This window comes from Nerophis lumbriciformis, linkage group LG17 (assembly GCF_033978685.3).
Source record: "Nerophis lumbriciformis linkage group LG17, RoL_Nlum_v2.1, whole genome shotgun sequence".
NCBI lineage: Eukaryota > Metazoa > Chordata > Actinopteri > Syngnathiformes > Syngnathidae > Nerophis > Nerophis lumbriciformis.
In genome coordinates this window covers 26116026-26140499 of record NC_084564.2, presented here as the reverse complement: position 1 = coordinate 26140499, position 24474 = coordinate 26116026, and the positions used below count along the sequence as shown (strand labels likewise).

The window sequence follows — 24474 nt, the reverse complement described above, 5'->3', positions numbered from 1 at the left end:
ATATATATGTATTTTTTTATGGATATATATATCCATCCATCCATCCATCTTCTTCCGCTATGGATATATATATATCCATAAAAAAATACATACCGTATTTTTCGGACTATAAGTCGCAGTTTTTTTTCATAGTTTGGCCGGGGGTGCGACTTATACTCAGGAGTGACTTATGTGTGCCATTATTATTACCGTAAAATATCAAATAATATTATTTATCTCATTCACGTAAGAGACTAGACGTATAAGATTTCATGGGATTAAGCAATTAGGAGTGACAGATTGTTTGGTAAACGTATAGCATGTTTTATATGTTATAGTTATTTGAATGACTCTTACCATAATATGTTACGTTAACATACCAGGCACGTTCTCAGTTGGTTATTTATGCGTCATATAACGTACACTTATTCAGCCTATTGTTCACTATTCTTTATTTATTTTAAATTGCCTTTCAAATGTCTATTCTTGGTGTTGGGTTTTATCAAATAAATTTCCCACAAAAATGCAACTTATACTCCAGTGCGACTTATATATGTTTTTTTCCTTCTTTATTATGCATTTTCGGCCGGTGCGACTTATACTGCGGAGCGATTTATACTCCGAAAAATGCGGTATATATATTTATATATATATATATATATATGTAATAGTCCTGATCCACCAATGGTGTTTGTTTGTATTGTAGCGTCCTGGAACTAAATAAATAAATAAATATTATTTTATATTACTTACGCTACAATACAAACAAACACCATTGGTGGATCAGGACTATTTATTTTCATTATACTTAATTTATTCGCTCATTGGCTGGGACATATCACATCTTCTTGTTCTCATCTGCGAAAGGCCTGCAGCTCCCTTTGGCCTGCTGTTGTCCTTCCTCTGCTGCTAAGATTCTTTTCCTTAAAACCCCTTCGAGATGGGCTAAGACAGACATTTCTCTGTGTTTGCCCCCAACTTCTTCAACATCCTGTTCCCCAGAAAACACGCGTTTAGTCGTCACTTGGCTCAGATAATGTAAACTTACATAAAAAAAGCAAGCGGCAGTAATGGCTTTAGGTTGGTTTTTTTTGTACATACATGTTGAGAGAGGCAGGCGCTCCCACATCCAGACGGAGTGCCCTTCAAATGTCCCTGAGGAGGATCAACATCCAACCAATCGGCTTCCGTTGGGCAGGAATCCAAGCCCAGTTTGGGCTGAAACAGCTCCCCGAGACACGCCTGCAGGACCTAAAATGGCGCATTCAGTGTCTAAACATAGCATAAACACTGACATGTGTGCTCTGTGAGTTGTGTTCGTACCTGGCAATAGTATCTCTGAAAGTCAGGGGAGTAGTCAGTGGTCAAGTCCTTGATGGCGACATGGGACAAACAGTGGAGCAGCAGCAGGGAAAAGCCTCCGACTGATTGGAGTCTCTGGCGGCGAACAAAGAGCGTCTTATCTGCTTCCTGTCAGCATGGACACACGTAGAGTTGGAAGTTACAGATGCCCATTCCTAACGTAAAAAGTACACTACATTGCCAAAAGTATTTGGCCACCCATCCAAATGATCAGAATCAGGTGTCCTAATCACTTGGCCCGGCCACAGGTGTATAAAATCAAGCACTTACTTTCTACAAACATTTGTGAAAGACTGGGCCGCTCTCAGTGATTCCCAGCGTGGAACTGTCATAGGATGCCACCTGTGCGACAAATCCAGTCGTAAAATGTCCTATCTCCTAAATATTCCAAAATCAAATGTCGGCTTTATTATAAGAAAATGGAAGAGTTAGGGAACAACAGCAACTCAGCCACCAAGTGGTAGGCCACGTAAACTGACAGAGAGGGGCCAGCGGATGCTGAAGCGCATAGTTCAAAGAGCTCGGCGACTTTCTGCACAGTCAGTTGCTACAGAGCTCCAAACTTCACGTGACCTTCCAATTAGCCCACGTACAGTACGCAGAGAGCTTCATGAAATGGGTTTCCATGGCCGAGCAGCTGCATCTAAGCCATACATCACCAAGTCCAATGCAAAGCGTTGGATGCAGTGGCGTAAAACACGTCGCCATTGGACTCTAGAGCAGTGGAGACGCCTTCTCTGGAATGATGAATCACGCTTTTCCATCTGGCAATCTGATGGACGAGTCTGGGTTTGGAGGTTGCCAGGATAACGGTACATTTTGGACTACATTGTGCCGAGTGGGAAATTTGGTGGAGGAGGAATTATTATAATGTGGGGTTGTTTTTCAGGAGTTGGGCTTGGCCCCTTAGTTCCAGTGAAAGGAACTTTGAATGCTCCAGGATACCAAAACATTTTGGACAATTCCATGCTCCCAACCTTGTGGGAACAGTTTGGAGCGGGCCCCTTCCTCTTCCAACATGACTGTGCACCAGTGCACAAAGCAAGGTCCATAAAGACATGGATGACAGACTCTGGTGTGGATGAACTTGACTGGCCTGCACAGAGTCCTGACCTGAACCCGATAGAACGCCTTTGGGATGAATTAGAACGGAGACTGAGAGCCAGGCCTTCTCGACCACCTTCTCAAGTTTGACCTCAACAATGTGCTTTTGGAAGAATGGTGGAAAATTCCTATAAACACACTCCGCAACCTTGTGGACAGCCTTCCCAGAAGAGTTGAAGCAGTAATAGCTGCAAAAGGTGGACCGACATCATATTGAACCCTATGGATTAGGAATGGGATGGCACTTCAAGTTCATATGTGAGTCAAGGCAGGTGGCAAAATACTTTTGGCAATATAGTGTATGTGCCTTATTTGAATGTTGTGTCTACTCGCAATGCATTGAAAAGCTTCGGCCAAGATTCCAAATCTGCCTGAACAAAAGAACCCTTCCCTAGTAACTGCTGCTCCATTTGTCTGGTTTTCCCCACTGTGATGTATGGATGAGGGTCTTTTGTGTGTGAAGGTCAACTGGGCGGAACAAAAATCCATGCAATTCAGACGTTTCACTTGAATAATTAGTATAGTTGTGCTCTTTGATACACTTACACAACAATTCCTTATTTTTCTGTGCGTGTTCAATAACTCAAAACTGCTTAACTCATTTTAATGAAACATTGTATAGGGGTGCATTGGCTAAGGAAAAGGTCATTAGATTTGGCGAGAAACTGGATCTAGAAAAACAAAAACTCAAACTGACAAACAAAGTATATAGCAGCCATGGCCATTTTTTTTTTACTTAGTTGACAAAACACAAATACAAATAGACGGCATCAAATATATTCAAAAAAATTCAGCCCTAACCGTAAATATAAAGCTTTTATTGTTATTTTATTCCTTTTCCCTCATAAGAATCCAGATTTTTTGTTTTCAATGGGAAAAAAACTGATATCTTTATCTAAAAATGAGTTGGGGTGAGCTTACTACAGCCTCGGCTGGCAAACACACGTCTACAGCTCTAAATATATCTTGTAGCGTACCCCAGGGATCAATACAGGGGCCAAAATTGTTCAATCAATATCTAAAATAAATTACATTTGTAAAGTTTTAAAGGACTTTAAAGTTTGTAATATTTGCAGACAATACAACCACATTTTGACCAGGAGAGAACACATAGAAGCAAATACAAATAACAGAAAAAAAAAAATCTATTAAAGAGGTGGTTTGACAAAATCTGACTATCCTTGAAACTTAGTAAAACTAAAATAATACTCTTCGGTAACAGTAGTAGAAAAAGTCAAACAGAAATACAAATAGAGTGAGTAAACATTGACAAAATGAAAGAAAAAAAAATGTAGGTGCAATAATAGATAGTAAATTAAACTGAAAATGTTATAAAAAAAAATATACAACATAAGGTGGCAAGAAATATTTTCTGACAAGCAGTAGAAAATGGATGGATGGATGGATTTTCTGAACCAAAAATCATTCCATGTTCTCTACGGCTCACTATCCATCCATTTTTTACCGCTTGTCCTGTTTGGGGTTGCAGGGGGTGCTGGAGCCTATCTCCGCTGCATTCGGACGGAAGGCGGGGTACACCCTGGACAAGTCGCCACCTCATCCCAGGGCCAACACAGATAGACAGACAACATTCACACTCACATTCACACTCTAGGGCCAATTTAGTGTTGCCAATCAACTTATCCCCAGGTGCATGTTTTTGGAAGTGGGAGGAAGCTGGAGTACCCGGAGGGAACCCACCCACGCAGTCACGCGCACAACATGCAAACTCCACACAGAGAAAGATCCTGAGCCCAGATTGAACCCAGGACCTTCGTATTGTGAGGCACATGCACTAACCTACTGCTCACTGGTGTTACCATATTTGAGTTTTTTTATAGAAATATGTGGAAACAACATAAGTACACATCATTCACTAACCAGGTTAGAAAGAGGTCATGTAGGATAATACATAATGGGCTTAATCTACTAAAATCCCAGATAACAAGTGCTAAACAGCATGTGCATTGTGCAAACTTTAAAATGTTTTTTACCATTAGTACAGTAGTCTACTTCTAAGACAGCATGTACAATCGATACTGTAACAAGTGCAAAAGTAATACTTTTTTAAATGAGGTTTTTGTGTATCCCATACATGTTGTGCTTATTGGAGACACTCATTTCCCTTCACACTCATGACATCATATGCTCCAACGGTCCAACATATGCTATTTCATTCTTTTGTGCGCTGTGTTTGGGCGATATAGAATGGTGGTCTAGACAACAAAATCTATTTTTAGCACGCCAAAGCTTAGGTGCGCCTTCGGAGGCGCCACTTTTGTGATGGTGCGTCTGGAATGATCCAATAATGCATGTAAGAAACCATGAAAATATTGCAAAAAGTTTATATATATATATATATATATATATATATATATATATATATATATATATATATATATATATATATATATATATATATATAAGGAAAAAACAGCAGTCAAACAAAACAAAACAAAAAAAATCTAGTCAATAAATGTGTTTTAATTAGCTCCTGAAATAATCCAGCAGCTATAGAACTATAAAATATTGCTGAATATATGATATGTCTATTATTTTTTTACATGTCAATGTTTTCAATGTTCAATGTTCTAATATGTTGACACACACACAGGAGGGAGTATACTCTCTATTGTTGGTCTTTCCAGCACGATCGCCTCCTCTCTCACAGCCATCTGTTGCATAATAATACTCGTGGCGGTATAGCTCGGTTGGTAGAGTGGCCATGCCATCAACCTGAGGGTTGCAGGTTCGATCCCCGCTTCTGCCATCCTAGTCACTGCCGTTGTGTCCTTGGGCAAGACACTTTACCCACCTGCTCCCAGTGCCACCCACACTGGTTTAAATGTAACTTAGATATTGGGTCTTCACTATGTAAAGCGCTTTGAGTCACTAGAGAAAAGCGCTATATAAATATAATTCACTTCACTTCGTGAAGTAAGTTACATTTCATATGGTGAGATGAGTAAGATTATTTTGAAAAAATGAACGGATGGATGGATGAAATAAATTCAGAATGTTGATCATGGTTCTACTTCTTTGTACTTTGTAAACACTTTAAGTTTGAAGAGTTTCTTAAAATGGATTATATTAGTACATTGTTTGATTGCTATGCTTAATCCATTCCATCATTTAATTCCACATACTGATATACTGAAGGTCTTAAGTGTTGTACGTGCATACAAATGTTTTAAATTACATTTTTCTATAAGATTATATTTCTCCTCTTTTTTTGAGAATAATTGGTGTATATTCTTGGGTAGCAGGTTATAGTTTGCTTTGTGTATAATTTTAGCTGTTTGCAAATTCACTATGTCGTGGAATTTCAGTATTTTTGATTCAATAAATAAAGGGTTTGAAAGTTCTCTATATCCAACATTATGTATTATTCTAAGTGATCTTTTCTGTAACATCGTTAATGAATGAAGTGTACTTTTGTAGTTGTTTCCCCATATTTCTACACAGTAACTCAGATATGGTAACACTAGCGAGCAGTAGAGAATATGAAGTGATTTTTGGTCTAGAACATGTTTTGCTTTATTCATTATTGACGTGTTTCTTGCTACTTTAAGTTGTATATCGTGGCACAGTGGAAGAATGGCCGTGCGCGACCCGAGGGTCCCTGGTTCAATCCCCACCTAGTACCAACCTCGTCATGTCCGTTGTGTCCTGAGCAAGACACTTCACCCTTGCTCCTGATGGGTGCTGGTTAGCGCCTTGCATGGCAGCTCCCTCCATCAGTGTGTGAATGTGTGTGTGAATGGGTAAATGTGGAAGTAGTGTCAAAGCGCTTTGAGTACCTTGAAGGTAGAAAAGCGCTATACAAGTACAACCCATTTATCATTTATTTATTTATATTTTTTACATGATTTAACAATTTCCAGTTCAATTTATCATCAATCATTATACCGAGAACTTTGGTTTAATTTACTCTTTCAATTTCTATTCCGTCTATTTGTATTTGTGTTTGACTTTCTCTTCTACTGTTACCAAATAGCATTATTTTAGTTTTACTGAGAATCAAAGAGAGTCTGTTTTTGTCAAACCATCTTTTTAATTTGTTCATTTCTTCTGTTATTATTTGTATTATCTTCTGCGTGTTCTCTCCTGTTTTGGACCCCTTCCCTGGTCGCAAAAAAGGACTGCTTCCGAAGCCCTGCGCCTGTGTTCAGAGTCCAATTCTGGTCGTGACAAAAGTGCAGTTATCAATCTCGGTTTTTAGATTTTTTTTTATTTTTATTCAAAAGGTTGATAGTTTTGCTGCAGTCATCATTATTACAGTTTATCGTTACATCCCTAAAATAGAGTCTTGCTTCCCAATGAAAAATCCAAACACTGTCTGTTTGTAGTTGTCGTATTGTAACATATGTATTTATATTATCATTTGGTGCAGCCGGGCCAGAGCAGGAGGGGATAGAAAGAGAAAAAAAGGAAGACAGAGGGGGAAATTGTGGGGACAAGAGGGAGATAAGACAGAGAGACAAAAACAACAACAGCAAACACAACAATAACAACAACAACAATAGAGCAACATCAGCAAATAGGATATGTACAAATATGATGGTAAAAGTGATAGCAAAGAAGCAGTTAGCGAAATAAAAAATAATACAGAAATGACAATGAGCATTATTACACTACAAATGGATCAATACAAATACCAATAGAAATAGCGCTATTGATAATAAACAATACCAATAATTTACCTCTATTATCAACAATACAGTTGTTCAAATGCAACAATACATATATGTAATGATAACTAGAGATACAAAATAATGCAGAAAAATGGAGGGGAAGAAAGAGAAAAAACCTACATTAACCTTGTAGATTGTTATAGTAACAATAGGTTAAGCTTTGTCAGTGTGCCATGTGTTACCCAGTTTCCCCTAGGGCAACAACGTTAATATATGTTTGATGAAACGTAATTATGTGCATGTGTATATGTACTTGTCTATGTACAGTATGTGTATATGTATGTTTGTACAGTGAATGTATATGTGCAGTATGTGTATATGTATGTTTGTACAGTGAATGTATATGTGCAGTATGTGTATGTGTATGTTTGTACAGTGAATGTGCGTGTGGATGTTACCCAGTTTCCCCTAGGGCAACAACGTTAATATATGTTTGATGAAACGTGATTATGTGCATGAGTGTATGCATGTATATGTACTTGTCTATGTACAGTATGTGTATATGTGTTTGTACAGTGAATATATATGTACAATATGTGTATATGTGTTTGTACAGTGAATGTATATGTACAATATGTGTATATGTATGTTTGTACAGTCAATGTATATGTACAGAATGTGTATATGTATGTTTGTACAGTGAATGTATATGTGCAGTATGTGTATGTGTATGTTTGTACAGTGAATGTGCGTGTGGATGTTACCCAGTTTCCCCTAGGGCAACAACGTTTGTACAGTGAATGTATATGTACAATATGTGTATATGTATGTTTGTACAGTGAATGTATATGTACAATATGTGTATATGTATGTTTGTACATTGAATGTATATGTACAATATGTGTATATGTATGTTTGTACAGTCAATGTATATGTACAGTATGTGTATATGTATGTTTGTACAGTGAATGTGCGTGTGGATGTACGAACTTTGAGTATGTAGGTATGTACTGTATTTGTGTATGTATGTGGGAGCGTAGGTAGGTATGTATGAATGTATGTATGAATGTATGAATAACGGTGTGTATGTGAGTAAATGTGTATTTGTATGTACAATATATTTGACTCCCAGTGTGTGTGGAAGCCAGAGTACGGCCCCAGCCACCCACCCAGAGAGTAGTTGTTGTTCTGATTGTATCCCTTTCCTGCATGGTACTATGATTTGATAAATTCCTAACTTATCCCACCCACCTAAAGACGAAATTAAGTATGATATATTGTTTTTATTCGTCGACTAAATTGCCAATTTTGTCATTGTTTTCGCCAGCGTGCATTTCTTGTGATTCGTTATCGTCCTATTTTAGTCAAGGGAGAATAGGTTGTTGACGATAACGAAGACAACAATTTTTAGTCCAAAAAAATGAATACTGGCTGGATCCCAGATTGTTTCTCATGGAGAAATTTGCTTCAATATACAACCTTTTCCATTTAAAAACAGTGTTCAAGAACCAATTAAGTTTGGAAATTGAGGTTCCACTGTAATTGTTCTCTCTACCAGTGGATTGTAAAGTGATAATTATACCATATTTGCTTGTACTTTACCTGATAAAAGAAGGAATTTCTGAAGGCGTTATTGTGGTAGTTGTTTTTGGGAAGACTGGCAGCGATGTGCAGAGAAACGTCTGCAGTCTGTGGGAGGAAAGGATGCTGGTTTTCCCGTTAATGCGTCTTAATGGAACAGCATATTGCTTAGTGATGAATTATTCACTTCATATTTTGTTTACTAATAGGGTGTTGAACTTGTATAACAGACCAGATGCAGGCAATGCAAGCTGCGCATCAGGGAAAGTCCGTGCTGGTACACCAATAATTCTCTGGGCTCGAGGACAGATGGGTCCAGTGGGATCAACTCTCCCTCACATTCCCATTGACATTCCAGGACGTCTACTAAACAGTTGTCTGTAAAACAACATGGGCAAGTTACTGTTGTGTGTATTCAATCTGTGTGCAGAAGGTGTGTAACATGTTGTAATCTGATTTTTGGTACTTACTATAGGCCAGATATATTAAACTGAACTGTTTTGGGTGCCACATTTCGAGCATCCTCTCCAGCAGTGGTTCTTACCATAGGGCCGAGGCCCATTGTTGGGACGTGAGCGCACCCTAGAGGGCCGCCAAAAAATGTATGTTTCTCAGACGTGGTTCGTATGGGCCGCAGTAGTGCTCAGTTGTAATACACTTTTCCACTATTTGTGGCAGTAATGAAAATACCAGACAAAAAGAAGAAATCTGGAGCTCAAGTCATAGAGAAGTTTCTTGAGCGCAAAACACATGACTAAAGTGGTGAAGTTGTATTTAAAATTAAGAGTAAAATTACTCATTCATTGTTAATATTTGAATAGGCTACCGGTCCCTCTGTGGTGGAAAAGATCAAAAAGGTTAAGAACCTCTGCTCTACAGTAGACATTGATTGATTTTGGTCAATGTTGTTGGTCTATAATTACAGAAGTTCTCTGCTGTTTTTAAGAATCTGCTGCAAAAAAGTGAGTCCCTCACAATGAACATGCGGGCCTACAGATGAATAACCCACATGATGAAAAAGAGAGACCTAAAATGGAACCTTGAGGAACACTACATATATAACTGAATAAGTTGAACAAATGACTATTGACTGCATCTGAAGTAAACAAGCTACAGCAACTCTAAGTTACATAAATCACATTACAAAAAAAAACGTTTAACTGCCAAAAAAGGAAGGACTAAAAGGGGGGCCTTGGGGAATTCTTTGGTTATGTAAATTCCACGTTTGCAGCCCAGTGTTCTATGTTTACTAGCAAGGTTAAAATTTCAATGCAAGGTATTTGCTAAAATCTTTACAGTTGTCCAAGTTCTTCTGTACAACAGGAGCACTATTGTTTTTAACAACTGGCTGCCAAAATGTTTGTTTCCCAAGTTTTAAACTGAACTGGTAGCCCTCGTACCGAGTTCCTACACAGTACTAATTATCTGAGTGATATAGTCTACTCTATTCTACATCTACTCTTTATTTGTGTTCCTTTATTCTACCATATATGTACCAAACCATATGTGGGCTCTGTTCTGCGGATGTCGTTGTGGCTTGTGCAGCCCTTTGAGACACTTGTGATTTAGGGCTATATAAATAAACATTGATTGATTGATTGATTGAAACCATTAACTTGAAAAACCTCCACAACACTTTTTACCCTTGGGTCATTATGCTCCTGAACACCAGACACTATTCATTTAACTCCACAGATATCCCATTCATTCAACTCATCAAGGAGGGAGTGTGCGGAAGGGGTCTCATTGGATGCAAAAGGGGAGGGTTTTTTTACGGGGGTAATGTTTGTATCTATCCATCCATCCATCTTCTTCCGCTTATCCGAGGTCGGGTCGCGGGCGCAGCAGCCTAAGCAGAGAAGCCCAGACTTCCCTCACCCCAGCCATTTTGTCCAGCTCTTCCTGGGGGATCCTGAGGCGTTCCCAGGCCAGCCGGGAGACATAGTCTTCCCAACGTGTCCTGCATCTTCCCCGTGGCCTCCTACTGGTCGAACGTGCCCTAAACACCTATCAAGAGAGGCGTTCGGGTGGCATCCTGACCAGATGCCCGAACCACCTCATCTGGCTTCTCTCGATGTGGAGGAGCAGCGGCTTTACTTTGAGCTCCTACCGGATGACAGAGCTTCTCACCCTATCTCTAAGGGAGAGCCCCGCCACCCGCGGAAGAAACTCATTTCGGCCACTTGTACCCGTGATCTTGTCCTTTCGGTCATAACCCAAAGATCATGACCATAGGTGAGGATGGGATCGTAGATCGACTGGTAAATTGAGAGTTTTGCCTTCCGGCTCAGCGTCCGCATTACTGAAGATGCTGCACCGATCCGCCTGTCGATCTCACGATCCACTCTTCCCTCACTCGTGAACAAGACTCCGAGGTACTTGAACTCCTCCACATGGGGGATAATTGCATGTTTATATTTATTATTGCTCCATTGCACTATTGTTGTTTATGCACTGGGGCGAGAGTAGTCCATCATCATTTTGTTGCTCACTTGCTAATTAATGATAATAAAGACTATTCTATTCTAAAACCAAGGTACGTACTAAGCCATGATTATAGTGTACTGTTACACCCCAAGTTGGTAGTGTACAGTACCAGTGAGTCCTCCTCCAAGGAGCCATCCCCTTGGGGCTCCATGTCTCAGTTGTAGCTCCACCCTCTTCAGCAGCCGGAAAAGAGGAGAAAGTTCTAGCAGCTTGGTCCACTCCTCCTCTGGAAATAAAGGCATCGTTATATTGATGCCACAAACGTGTATATTTGGTTTCACACAAAGATGCTACCTGGCATTGTCGGGAGAGAGATGTGACTGTATGGAGCACACTCTGAAATGGAAATGTCACAATATTTTTTAACGTTTTGCTGCTGCATAGTGGAAACTCAAGACTGTCCATAAAGTCAGACTGTTGACAGCAGCTCTTTGGCAGGACTCGAAAACAGGAGAGACATTCTATTCTATTAACAGCGTGACATTTCACTGGACCCCACAAAGCCCTCCCCTTATTTCTTTACAAGAGACAGACAATGTTTGGAATGTAGCAACAGTTGGCAGCTGCACTTCAGAAATGGGTACAATTAAAGAGATTGCATATTTGTTAAAGGGGCTGTTTGCAACTTGCTTAAAGTTACTTTTCTCAAACTATAAAATATACCAAGAACACCTATGGAGTGCTAATGTTACTTCTAGAACTATAAGAATAATGTTGCATAATATGTCAGGGGGGAAGTTGAGATTTCATTAAGACAATTAAGGTGTCAACATTTGAGTGCGATTGACTTTCAGAAGGCTTAAAGAGTCTGCAAACCTTTAATGGAAAGTATCTATGGACCTTTGAAAGTAAAGATACAAACATCTGATAAATATATTAATAAATTGTATGTATATATATATATACACATATATATATATATATATATATATATATATATATATATATATATATATATATACATATATATATATATATATATACATATATATATATATATATATATATATATATATATATATATATATATATACACACACACATATATATGTATATACAGTATATATATATACATATACATATATGTATACACATATATATATATATATATATATACATACATACATACATACATACATACAGGTAAAAGCCAGTAAATCAGAATATTTTGAAAAACTTGATTTATTTCAGTAATTGCATTCAAAAGGTGTAACTTGTACATTATATTTATTCATTGCACACAGACTGATGCATTCAAATGTTTATTTCATTTAATTTTGATGATTTGAAGTGGCAACAAATGAAAATCCAAAATTCCGTGTGTCACAAAATTAGAATATTACTTAAGGCTAATACAAAAAAGGGATTTTTAGAAATGTTGGCCAACTGAAAAGTATGAAAATGAAAAATATGAGCATGTACAATACTCAATACTTGGTTGGAGCTCCTTTTGCCTCAATTACTGCGTTAATGCGGCGTGGCATGGAGTCGATGAGTTTCTGGCACTGCTCAGGTGTTGAGAGCCCAGGTTGCTCTGATAGTGGCCTTCAACTCTTCTGCGTTTTTGGGTCTGGCATTCTGCATCTTCCTTTTCACAATACCCCACAGATTTTCTATGGGGCTAAGGTCAGGGGAGTTGGCGGGCCAATTTAGAACAGAAATACCATGGTCCGTAAACCAGGCACGGGTAGATTTTGCGCTGTGTGCAGGCGCCAAGTCCTGTTGGAACTTGAAATCTCCATCTCCATAGAGCAGGTCAGCAGCAGGAAGCATGAAGTGCTCTAAAACTTGCTGGTAGACGGCTGCGTTGACCCTGGATGTCAGGAAACAGAGTGGACTGACACCAACAGATGACATGGCACCCTAAACCATCACCCAACCATGCACATTTTGCATTTCCTTTGGAAATCGAGGTCCCAGAGTCTGGAGGAAGACAGGAGAGGCACAGGATCCACGTTGCCTGAAGTCTAGTGTAAAGTTTCCACCATCAGTGATGGTTTGGGGTGCCATGTCATCTGCTGGTGTCGGTCCACTCTGGTTCCTGAGATCCAGGGTCAACGCAGCCGTCTACCAGCAAGTTTTAGAGCACTTCATGCTTCCTGCTGCTGACCTGCTCTATGGAGATGGAGATTTCAAGTTCCAACAGGACTTGGCGCCTGCACACAGCGCAAAATCTACCCGTGCCTGGTTTACGGACCATGGTATTTCTGTTCTAAATTGGCCCGCCAACTCCCCTGACCTTAGCCCCATAGAAAATCTGTGGGGTATTGTGAAAAGGAAGATGCAGAATGCCAGACCCAAAAACGCAGAAGAGTTGAAGGCCACTATCAGAGCAACCTGGGCTCTCATAACGCCTGAGCAGTGCCAGAAACTCATCGACTCCATGCCACGCCGCATTAACGCAGTAATTGAGGCAAAAGGAGCTCCAACCAAGTATTGAGTATTGTACATGCTCATATTTTTCATTTTCATACTTTTCAGTTGGCCAACATTTCTAAAAATCCCTTTTTTGTATTAGCCTTAAGTAATATTCTAATTTTGTGACACACGGAATTTTGGATTTTCATTTGTTGCCACGTCAAATCATCAAAATTAAATGAAATAAACATTTGAATGCATCAGTCTGTGTGCAATGAATAAATATAATGTACAAGTTACACCTTTTGAATGCAATTACTGAAATAAATCAAGTTTTTCAAAATATTCTAATTTACTGGCTTTTACCTGTATATATATATATATATATATATACATATACAGACAGACAGACAGACAGATAGATAGATATGAATGATTGACATAAATATGACAGCATTTACAGAGCAGGCACAGACAATAACAAAGACAATGGTATTGTTTTGGTATTTGGCAATTATAATTCATTATTAGGACTGTATTCTTAAAACAGTACAGTCATTTGACAATGAGTTCTGAGTATGTGATTTTACTTCTATCTAGTTTCTACTTTTAAGTCTGTGTGGTATACAATGAGTAAAACATCAATACTGTACATATTTATATTCATATCATATATGATAATTAGATATAAAAGTTGTCAGAATAAAGTCACAACATAATAAAGGAAGTAGTTGTTTTTACCATTTTTAATTGCCATGTTTGTAAAAAAAAAATATATAGTATATATATGTATAAATATATGACAATTAAGTATTAGTAGTTAATGTTAAGTGTCCTGCAATATTTTGTGCATCTGACCTTGAATGCCAGTGCAGCTTTGTTTCTGTGAGTCATGTGCAGAACTAGTCTGCAAATCCGTGTCCTGCGACTGAACTGATTGCCTCAAAGATCGGTTGGCGACTCCTTTAAAAAGATTATCAGTCAGTTCAATCTATTATTATCTACTAATATGTTGTCGTTTAGTACCTCTGTCTGGCTGCAGCTCAGTACCAAATTGATGACAGGTGTTAGTGGTGACAGTGACTTGTTGTTTCATTCTCTCCAGCAGAGGTAAAATCTTCTGTTGGAGCAAACTCAAGATGTTTATAGCCGGTCTGTGGCGACAGAAGCGAATCAGACCGTATTCCTTGAACCAGAAGTTCCCACGCAACACTGCCTTTAGCAACAAATGGAGATTGTAAACAGAAAAATGTAAGTAGGTTTATTTCAAAGTTGTGGGAACGGATGTGCTCTGACCTGAGCTGTGTCTCCACGGAGCTGAGAGAGATGTCTAACACATTGCAGTTTAACGAGCGTGACATCCAAATCAAACAGTCGGGAAGAACACTGCCCCCACATTTCTCTCAGTCTCAGTTCTTTGTCCTGGAGAACCAATTAAACAGAAGTGTTACTAATTCATAAGTTACAGACACCATATCACGTCACGTCCGACTCACATCCGGCTCATTAGATATAAGTGGTGGTCAAGCCAGCGTCAGTTCTCAATAGGAACAAGGCGCCATTTAACGTTTCTGAAAGAAAAATGCCCAATGCGTGCGCTGTTTTTGACTGTACGAACCGTTCAAATCGCGAAAAGCATAAACGTTTCTTCAGAATTTCTCGACAGAGAGTTTTACGAAAGACGACGAGAAAAGTGGCACCCACTCCAGTCAAAGGGAGCAGAGTCAAAGTTGTTTTTATACTTTACTTGTTAGTGTATAATCTTGATATTGTTTGTATTTTGACAAACAGTAACCAGAAAGTCAGGGTCAATGGTACTTGGTCAGGAAAGATACTTCTACGTCGCCCTTATTGTTTATTTTGTACACAAATGTGTCAGAGTACATATGACAACAGGACAAAAGTCAAATATGGTGATGATTCAGTAATGGTTAGTTTCAGTTTAGTGTCTTTCAACTTTTACTTTCTGAAAAACAGTGTCCTCTACACCAGTGGTCCCCAACCTTTTTGGAACCGCGGACTGGTCAACGCTTGAAAATTTGTCCCACGGACCGGGGGGGGGATTTTTTTTTTTTTGTCATAAAAAAATACAATCATGTGTGCTTACGGACTGTATCCCTGCAGATTTTATTGATCTATATTGATATATAATGTAGGAACCAGAAATATTAATAACAGAAATAAACAACCCTTTTGTGCGAATGAGTGTGAATGAGTGGGAGGGAGGTTTTTTGAGTTGGTGCACTAATTGTAAGTGTGTCTTGTGTTTTTTATGTTAATTTAATAAAAAAATAATAAAAATTATAAAATAAAATATATACTGTATATATATTTTTTATTTTTTTAAATTCTTGTGCGCCCCGGTACTATTCGATCCACGGACTGGTACCGGGCCACGGCCCGGTGGTTGGGGACCCACTGCTCTACACTGCTTTTTATATCCATCCATCCATCCATTTTCTACCGCTTGTCCCTTTCAGGGTCGCGGGGGTTGCTGGAGCCTATCTCAGCTGCATTCGGGCAGAAGGCGGGATACACTCTAGATAAGTTGCCACCTCATCGCAGGGCCAACACAGATAGACAGACAACATTCATACTCACATTCACACACTAGGGCCAATTTAGTGTTGCCAATCAGCCTATCCCCAGGTGCATGTCTTTGGAGGTGGGAGGAAACCGGAGTACCCGGAGGGAACCCACGCAGTCACGGGGAGAACATGCAAACTCCACTCAGGACCTTCGTATTGTGAGGCACATGCACTAACCCCTGTTAGTTTGTTAAATGTATATGCAGTCATGGGTGGCAGCTGTCGGGTTTTAGTTGTTGCAGTTTTAGATTGTTTACATGGACGCATCCTCGCAAGACGCAAAGTTAAATCATGAAATCCAACCTTACCAGAGCAAAAACAATGTATATTTATCCAGGAGAGTCTTAGTATCAGTTTCCTTTTCACAAAGAAGTTGTAGGATTTCATGCTTTACAACGCGCTCAGGAATCATTTTGAGGATTTAACCCCCAATTCCAACCCTTGATGCTGAGTGCCAAGCAGGAAGGCAATGGATCCCATTTTTATAGTCTTTGGTATGACTCGGCCGGGGTTTGAACTCACAACCTTCCAGTCTCAAGGCGGACACTCTAACCACAAGGCCACTGAACAGGGTTTGGATTTGTCTGGCAATTCCAACAACAGATTATCCTTGATATCGCTCAACAACTTTTTTTGATAAAGTATCAGGATTTATTCCATTGTATAGTTTCATTTTTGCTCGTATCTGCTTTTTGCAGGAAGAGCTAAGCCCCACGTACTCGGATAGTTTGCACGCTGCTTGCTGAACAACAGCCATCTTGGTTTGGTTGACCACCACTGTTTCTCACTTCCAGGAAGAAGACATGTGTCAAAATACAAGCAAATCCACACAAGTATTCTAACCATCACATGGAAGCTTGCGGTCCACTCTACTCTTTGTGTGCTCCATTTCTCCTGGTCTTGTTGCAGCTGCTCCATGCAAACGTCCATCATGTTTAGGACTGACAGCAACTCCGCGAACCAAACACAGTGCTGATCCCACTCCTCCTCATCCACTTTACACAGACACAAAAGTGGTTGTCAATTATACTGTCAAACATGTAAAAAACCTCAAACAAACCTTACATCACCCGAAAAAGTATGTTTCCAGGGAGGAAGAGGGCTGTGTTGTAGAAAAAGGACAAGGAGGGTTGGCAGACAAAGTCAATAATAGGCAGAACATTGTATTTTTCTAGGCCTCCCTAATTTTTGCCCCTAAACAATAACAAATAATGCTCATGTTATTGTTGTTTTCTTGGCAACAGTCAGATGGTGGTTATGCTGCCTACAAACAAATAACATGTAATGTACTCCAAAACAGCACAATGAGACTATTTGCCAAGTTTAATTGTACAAAGCAATGTTCCAATTGAATCCCTACTCTGTATTAAAATAAAAATAGTGACGATGAGATGGTTAAACACACTAATGAAAATTACTCAAAAAGACAACTAAAAAACTACAAACAATTCTCAGGGCAATTAATTAATGACAACCGGACTGTTTGTATTGTCTTAGAAGATGTTTTTTGGGTTTTTTTGTATCTCATTCGAGCAGGATTTATCAGTTCATGCTGACAGACTAAGATGGGACAGCTCTCGTCAGAGGTACTGGTGCAGGATTTGAAATATTTATCCGCTATAAGAGGGGACATGCCCAGAAAAGGATGGTTTTGGGGTGACGTGGCTATGTTGGTAGAGCGGCCGTGCCAGCAACTTGAGGGTTCCAGGTTGGATTCCCGCTTCTGCCATCCTAGTCAATGCCGTTGTGTCTTTGAGCAAGACATTTTGCCCACCTGCTTGCAGTGCCACCCACACTGGTTTGAATGTAGCTTAAAGATGTACATAATGGGATTCACTAAGTAAAATGCTTTGAGTCTCTAGAGAAAAAAGCGCTATATAAATATAATTCACTTCAATTCACTTTGCTGTATTGTGGTGTAAAACAACCACCATGTTATGTTTTTGATTTTCTTGGCCGTTTCTTGGCCGTTTCTTGGCCATTGTTATGTTTTTCACTTGTTTTTCTTTTTCCTGTTTGTAGACTTTGCTGGGCCTGATGAGGGGGCAGAGCCAGAAGTCACACCTAATACTGAGTAGGCATTCTTAAAGGGGAACTGCACTTTTTTTGGATCGTTGCCTATCATTTACAATCTTTACGTATGACAAGAACACATTTTATTTAATGATTTAAATAAAATCATAAATAAACACACGCAAAGCAATGGAGCTAATAGGACTCATGACATCAATGTGTCTATTGTGTCTATTTATTGCGTCTAAAACCCCCCCAAAAAAATCCAAAAAACCTCAACATTAACCAAGTATTAGCTATATTGTTATTATAAGCGCTAACATAGACACATTTTTGGCAGCCCATTGATCACAGAGAGGTTACCACAGTTTTGTTATCCTGCTATATTGACATACTGAGCTAGTAAACTGCTCTCTCGCCTCTGAGCTGGTATTATTAATTATTGATTACAAACCATGCCTCTCACCTAGATAGTAGAAGGTTGTGGACATAAACCGAAAAGTTGGTCAACTTTGGCAGTCAACTTATACGCAGAGAAGGCGAGAAAGACACGAAAAGAAGCTTGTTTGCACCCACCTTTTTTTAACACTTCTTCATCTAAACCTAAATTAAAGAACATCCTAACAGTCGGCATCCCAGTGAGAGCAGACTTTGTACAGTATGTGTTTGTTTAATTATGTTTATTGTCTCTCACAAAGTCTGCCCTGGGTTGTAGTCAGTGTTGCTGTTGAAGGAAAAAGTGAACATTGTGATGCGTCTATGAAATTAATGTGCTGCCGTAAGCTCTAAATGATCAAAATACGTAAATATTTCACGATATTATGAATGTGCCCTGTTACCACATTACATATGTACTTACAGTGTGTATCAGAGGTGGGAGGCTTTGAGCACCTCCCGATTCGATTACGATTACGATTCAGGAGCTACGATTTGATTAAAAATCGATTATTGATGCATCTTTAATTAATGTATATTGATGCAGTTTTATATTTCTTTTTGTTTCACTGAATATCACTTGCAACTTAAAAAAAACAATTCATTTGGAATAAAAAACTGTTAAATTAATTCCCACATTTATTAAATTAATGAAAATGGGGCCCGATAGTAAAGGAGCTGGTCGGATTTCTCGGTGAGGTGGGTCGCTGCAGTCAACCAAATTTTAGAATTGTCTGCATTACTTTATTTAAAATACATTGATTATTTCCCCCACCTTTAGACTGTGTATATAAAACCTTGATGGAAGTGTTTGCATGTTTTTTAAGCGCTTTATGGGCAGAAAAGAGCAAATCCCATTTACCATCATTGTTAGTTGACTTTTGCTAACATTTATTTACGAGATAGAATGCATACAAAAAATCCTGTGTGCTGGTCTCACATAAGGATTGTGAATGCGAGGCAAAATTTGGATCGTTGCTTGGATGTTCTTCCCTGCATGTACTGTATGTCTCTGCTATCCTGGGTTTCGCAAATATGTTCAGTTTCTGTACTCTTGGCTTCTTGCTCCCTCGCCATTGTTTTTGTGTCAAGCCTTTTTGTTGCCACTTTTTCTGTTACATTTTTTAGTTACTCATTCCCAAGCAGTATTGCTTCACTTTTTGTTTTTGGACTATTTACTGTTTATTCCCAGTTGTCTGCCTCTGTTGTACATTGGATTTTTTTCAAGCCTTATGCTTCGCTTTCTGTTCGGACCTTTTTTGCTGGGGAATAAACAGTCCATTTTTTTTTAACCTATCTGCCTTGTCTCTTGGGTGCCTGCCTCACAACTCCTGACACAAAAGAGCGAAACCATGTTTATTTTTATCGATAAACCAGTCCCACCAGGATTTCACAAGCTTTTTGTGGATTGTTTGGCCTTAAATGGCCAAATTTGAGGTTGCTTTTTCAGAAAGTTGTGGCAAAAGAGTGATCTATGACGCACATTTGTGTTGATGAATGAGAGACGATGAGCGATCATCATCAGACTTTAACATCTCTGTCATGGAAATGTTGCCTATTTGCATCAGCATTGCAAATACAAATCTGTTCTTAATTGCCTTATCCAGGATAAATAAAGGTTAAATAAATGTATAAATAATGTCAACTAGGAAGTACATGTTTAATACTACATTACCCAAAAGGCTTAGCGAGGTGCACAGAAACCAGAAGTAGGTATGAGCTTTGCGAAAGGATGACAAGAGGCCCTTTTCCACCGCAGGAACTTTTACAGGAACTTTCCACTAAATAAAGTTCCCCCTGTTTCCACCAAAAACTACCCGGGTAGATTTACAAACCCCGTTTCCATATGAGTTGGGAAATTGTGTTAGATGTAAATATAAACGGAATACAATGATTTGCAAATCATTTTCAACCCATATTCAGTTGAATATGCTACAAAGACAACATATTTGATGTTCAAACTGATAAACATTTTTTTTTATTCAGCGACACTCCATTTGTGTAGTTATTAGCCTCATAATGCTAATGCTACCAGGCTAACGCTAAACCCGATTTTTGGCGTGAGATAAATACTGACATTTATCATTTATACATTGTTATTTACAACTGAAATTAACCAAAAGGAATCGCCTGACCCTCATGAATTCATCATTTACTGAGAGAAGGACTTTCTGACTGTTGGTCATTGCGGATTTTTCAAATCATATCGTTTTGTAAATAATTGCTTTGTATTTCATTTACTTACTTTTTAGTAAAATAACTCTAACGTAGTATTGTCTGTTTATTTACATAATATAAGTGTAGAAATATACTAAACCACCCCTCCATTCGTCATCAGCCTGATTTGTATAAACTACCCTGAACTGTGAAATGCAGTGGAAACACGAACCACACACTTCTACAGGAACCTTTAGTTGCAGGAACTCGACGTTCCAGGAACCAAAAGTTCCTAAAGTTTGGTGGAAAAGGGCCTAATTGTACCGTTTGAGGAATAAAGAGTTGATATATTGTTACACATTGCTGTTCCATGCTTGCTTCGTTTGAACAAGAAACAAACATGTGATAAACATATGTTTTGATTGGACAGTTGACTGGCGCGTTTGAGTGCCGCTCATAGAGCAGTGGTTCTTAACCTGGGTTCGATGGAACCCTAGGGGTTCGGTGAGTTGGCCTCAGGGGTTCGGCGGAGGTCAAAACACACCCGACTCATCGTGTAAATACAAACTTCTCCCTATCGGCGTATTACGGATACGGCAACAGCTGACTGATTTGCAAGTGTGTAGTTTGTTGTGAGTTTATGCACTGTGTTGGTTTTGTTGTTTGAACAAGGTGATGTTCATTCATGGTTCATTTTATGCACCAGTAAAAAAAAACAAGGTAACACTTTAGTATGGGGAACATATTCACCATTAATTAGTTGCTTATTAACATGCAAATTAGTAACATATTGGCTCTTAACTAGTCATTATTAAGTACTTATTAATGCCTTATTCGGCATGGCCTTATTATAACCCTAACCCTCTAACCCTGGCCCTAACCCTAACCAAATAACTCTAAATTAAGTCTTTATTACTTAGAATATGTTCCCCTAGTGTCCAAATAACTCTAAATTAAGTAGTTGTTACTTAGAATATGTTCCCCATACTAAAGTGTTACCAAAAACATAACTTTGTCTTGAATTTGAAAAAAAAAACATTTTATTTTTCACTAAAGAAGGGTTCGGTGAATGCGCATATGAAACTGGTGGGGTTCGGAACCTCCAACAAGGTTAAGAACCACTGTCATAGACATTTGGCGAAAATGATGCCGATTTGCCAAGTTGTGCGTGGAATTTGCGGGCATTGGACAAAGATGCGAGGCTGCGCATAATTCGCGGGGATTGGTGGAAATCCTGGAGGGACTGATAAAGTAATTATCCATCATGATGAATTATCCATCCGATTATTAAGACAAGTTTATTCATATGCATTTATGTTATAAAATCCCTACTCTGTTAAAATGTCACAGCCACTTGTTGCTAGGTAGAATTTCTGTGACAATCATTGCCTTAAATTTAAAAAAATCGTCAGATGGTAATCATGTATACTTTACTGTGTCAACACAGTAGAGAAAGGACAAGGGGAGCTGGCAAACCTCTTATTAGATATCAAATGCAACACAATAAATAATATTGTAGATATTTCCAGTATAGAAGCAATTTACCCAGTGTCAGGATGTTGAGTACATGTGGAGGCAGAATGAGAGCCAAGCTGGCACGCTGGGCGGTTCTCCTCTGGGCCTCGGCCTGCGCTGAGTCGTGCATCTCCACAGCTGCCTCCCTCAGCGACCTCCCTGACCACTGGACCTGCAAACACGCTCCACTGTCACGCTGGAGCTCACACACTGTGAAGTACGGCCTGTTCACCTGGTGGCCGCCGTGTTCCGTGACAATACACTGGAACAGAGCCGAGTCCACATCAGAGAGGACGCCCTCCTCCTGCTGGCCCTGCTGCTGCCAGTAAGTATTTCGTGCGCACGCCTCTCTATCCAGAGCCTCCACCTGCCAAGGAGCTTGATCAGAAACAACGCCAAAAAGACTTGATTTGATTTCCCCACCTGAACGCTGTCACTTTGAGCCGTCATTGCGAGCCAGTAGGAGGCTGTGACAGGTACAACTGTGCTCTTAAGCACATCCAACCTGGCGCCAACCACTGGAGCTAAAATGCCCGTGACTGGGTCAACTGCCTGAGAGGCATATTTGATCGCCACCAGACCTGCAAAGACACAATGTAGTTAAGGATGGTCATTTGTCCTGGATGGATTGTTTGAGAAAATAATAAAGGTGGATGTAGTTTTGACTGAATCGACAGCGCCTTTGCTGGTTACAGCCAAGTATGGCACGCAATTTCCATTTAACAATAACAAATGATTAGAGATGTCCGATAATATCGGCCTGACGATATTATCGGCCGATGAATGCTTTAAAATGCAATATCGGAAATTATCTGTATCGGTTTTTTTTATTATCGGTATCGTTTTTCTGTTGTTTTTTTTTAAATTAAATCAACATAAAAAACAGAAGATACACTTACAATTAGTGCACCAACCCAAAAAACCTCCATCCCCCATTTACACTCATTCACACTCATTCACACAAAAGGGTTGTTTTTTTCTGTTATTAATATTCTGGTTCCTACATTATATATCAATATATATCAATACATTCTGCAAGGGATACAGTCCTTAAGCACACATGATTGTGCGTGCTGCTGGTCCACTAATAGTACTAACCTTTAACAGTTAATTTTACTCATGTTCATTAATTACTAGTTTCTATGTAACTGTTTTTATATTGTTTTACTTTCTTTTTTATTCAAGAAAATGTTTTTAATTTATTTATCTTATTTTATTATTATTTTTAAAAAGGACCTTATCTTTACCATACCTGGTTTTCCAAATTAGGCATAATAATGTGTTAATTCCAAAATTAATAGACAAAGAATTGTTATTTTCAACTAGTCACTTAATACAATTTAAACTGATAGCCTGCCAGAAATGTTCATGTCTACACTTTAATAATTTAGGTAAATAATTGCAGCTAAATAACCCCAACAGCAGTGGATACTAATACTTTTGCATTGAATGTGATGTTTACAGGACATCTTGTCTGTTGATTTGTTTGTCACTGGCATTAGGTAAGGCCCTGTTTACACTGCACACCAAATCTGACTTTATTGTCCCCAAGTGACACAGATGGGATATTTTTTGCCAGTCTAAACGCTCCAAATTTCTTCAAATCTGATGTGTTTGCATCCGATTTGGGCCACATCAGGTAGCCCGAATCCAATTGGAATTTGATCTTTTCAATTTAAACAAAAATGTGATCTGATTGCGACTTTACTTTTTGCGACATCTTTGGGCGAGCTAAGTCATTTGTGTGCGCGAGGAAATACGCAGCCCGCCAGCGGAAGTGGATTCGTCATCACAACATCTGGTTTCAGTAAGCAAAGTATTTTTTCGGCAGCCAATATTTCGGTATATCATAAATGGGTTATACTTATATAGTTGGTAGAGTGGCCGTGCCAGCAACTTGAGAATTCCAGGTTCCATTCCCGCTTTCGCCATCCTAGTCACTGCCGTTGTGTCCTTGGGCAAGACACTTTACCCACGTGCTCCCAGTGCCACCCACAGTGGTTTAAATGTAACTTAGATATTGGGTTTCACTATGTAAAGCGATTTGAGTCACTAGAGAAAAGCACTATATAAATATAATTCACTTCACTACTTGTTTCGTGCTTTTCTACCTTCAAGGTACTCAAAGCGCTTTGACACTATTTCCACATTCACCCATTCACACACACATTCACACACTGATGACGGGAGCTGCTATGCAAGGCCCTAACCATGATCCATCAGGAGCAAGGGTGAAGTGTCTTGCTCAAGGACACAACAGA

The 24474-nt window shown here is 39.1% G+C and overlaps 1 protein-coding gene across 1 annotated transcript in view; it reads right to left on the bottom strand.

Moving 5' to 3' along the window:
* Window positions 1-805: 805 nt before the first annotated feature.
* LOC133614686 (uncharacterized) overlaps window positions 806-24474 on the bottom strand; it is a 64319-nt gene continuing 40650 nt past the window's right edge. Inside the window, exons 20-33 of the mRNA XM_061972847.2 lie at window positions 22637-22794; window positions 22446-22580; window positions 22244-22385; window positions 16937-17088; window positions 14802-14927; window positions 14532-14721; window positions 14364-14468; window positions 11442-11483; window positions 11257-11373; window positions 8893-9038; window positions 8682-8768; window positions 1303-1449; window positions 1081-1230; window positions 806-970 (exon numbers count right to left, since the gene is read on the bottom strand). Coding sequence (XP_061828831.2) covers window positions 818-970; window positions 1081-1230; window positions 1303-1449; window positions 8682-8768; window positions 8893-9038; window positions 11257-11373; window positions 11442-11483; window positions 14364-14468; window positions 14532-14721; window positions 14802-14927; window positions 16937-17088; window positions 22244-22385; window positions 22446-22580; window positions 22637-22794 — 1850 coding nt within the window. The 3' untranslated portion in view covers window positions 806-817. The remainder of the gene's footprint in view (window positions 971-1080; window positions 1231-1302; window positions 1450-8681; window positions 8769-8892; window positions 9039-11256; window positions 11374-11441; window positions 11484-14363; window positions 14469-14531; window positions 14722-14801; window positions 14928-16936; window positions 17089-22243; window positions 22386-22445; window positions 22581-22636; window positions 22795-24474) is intronic.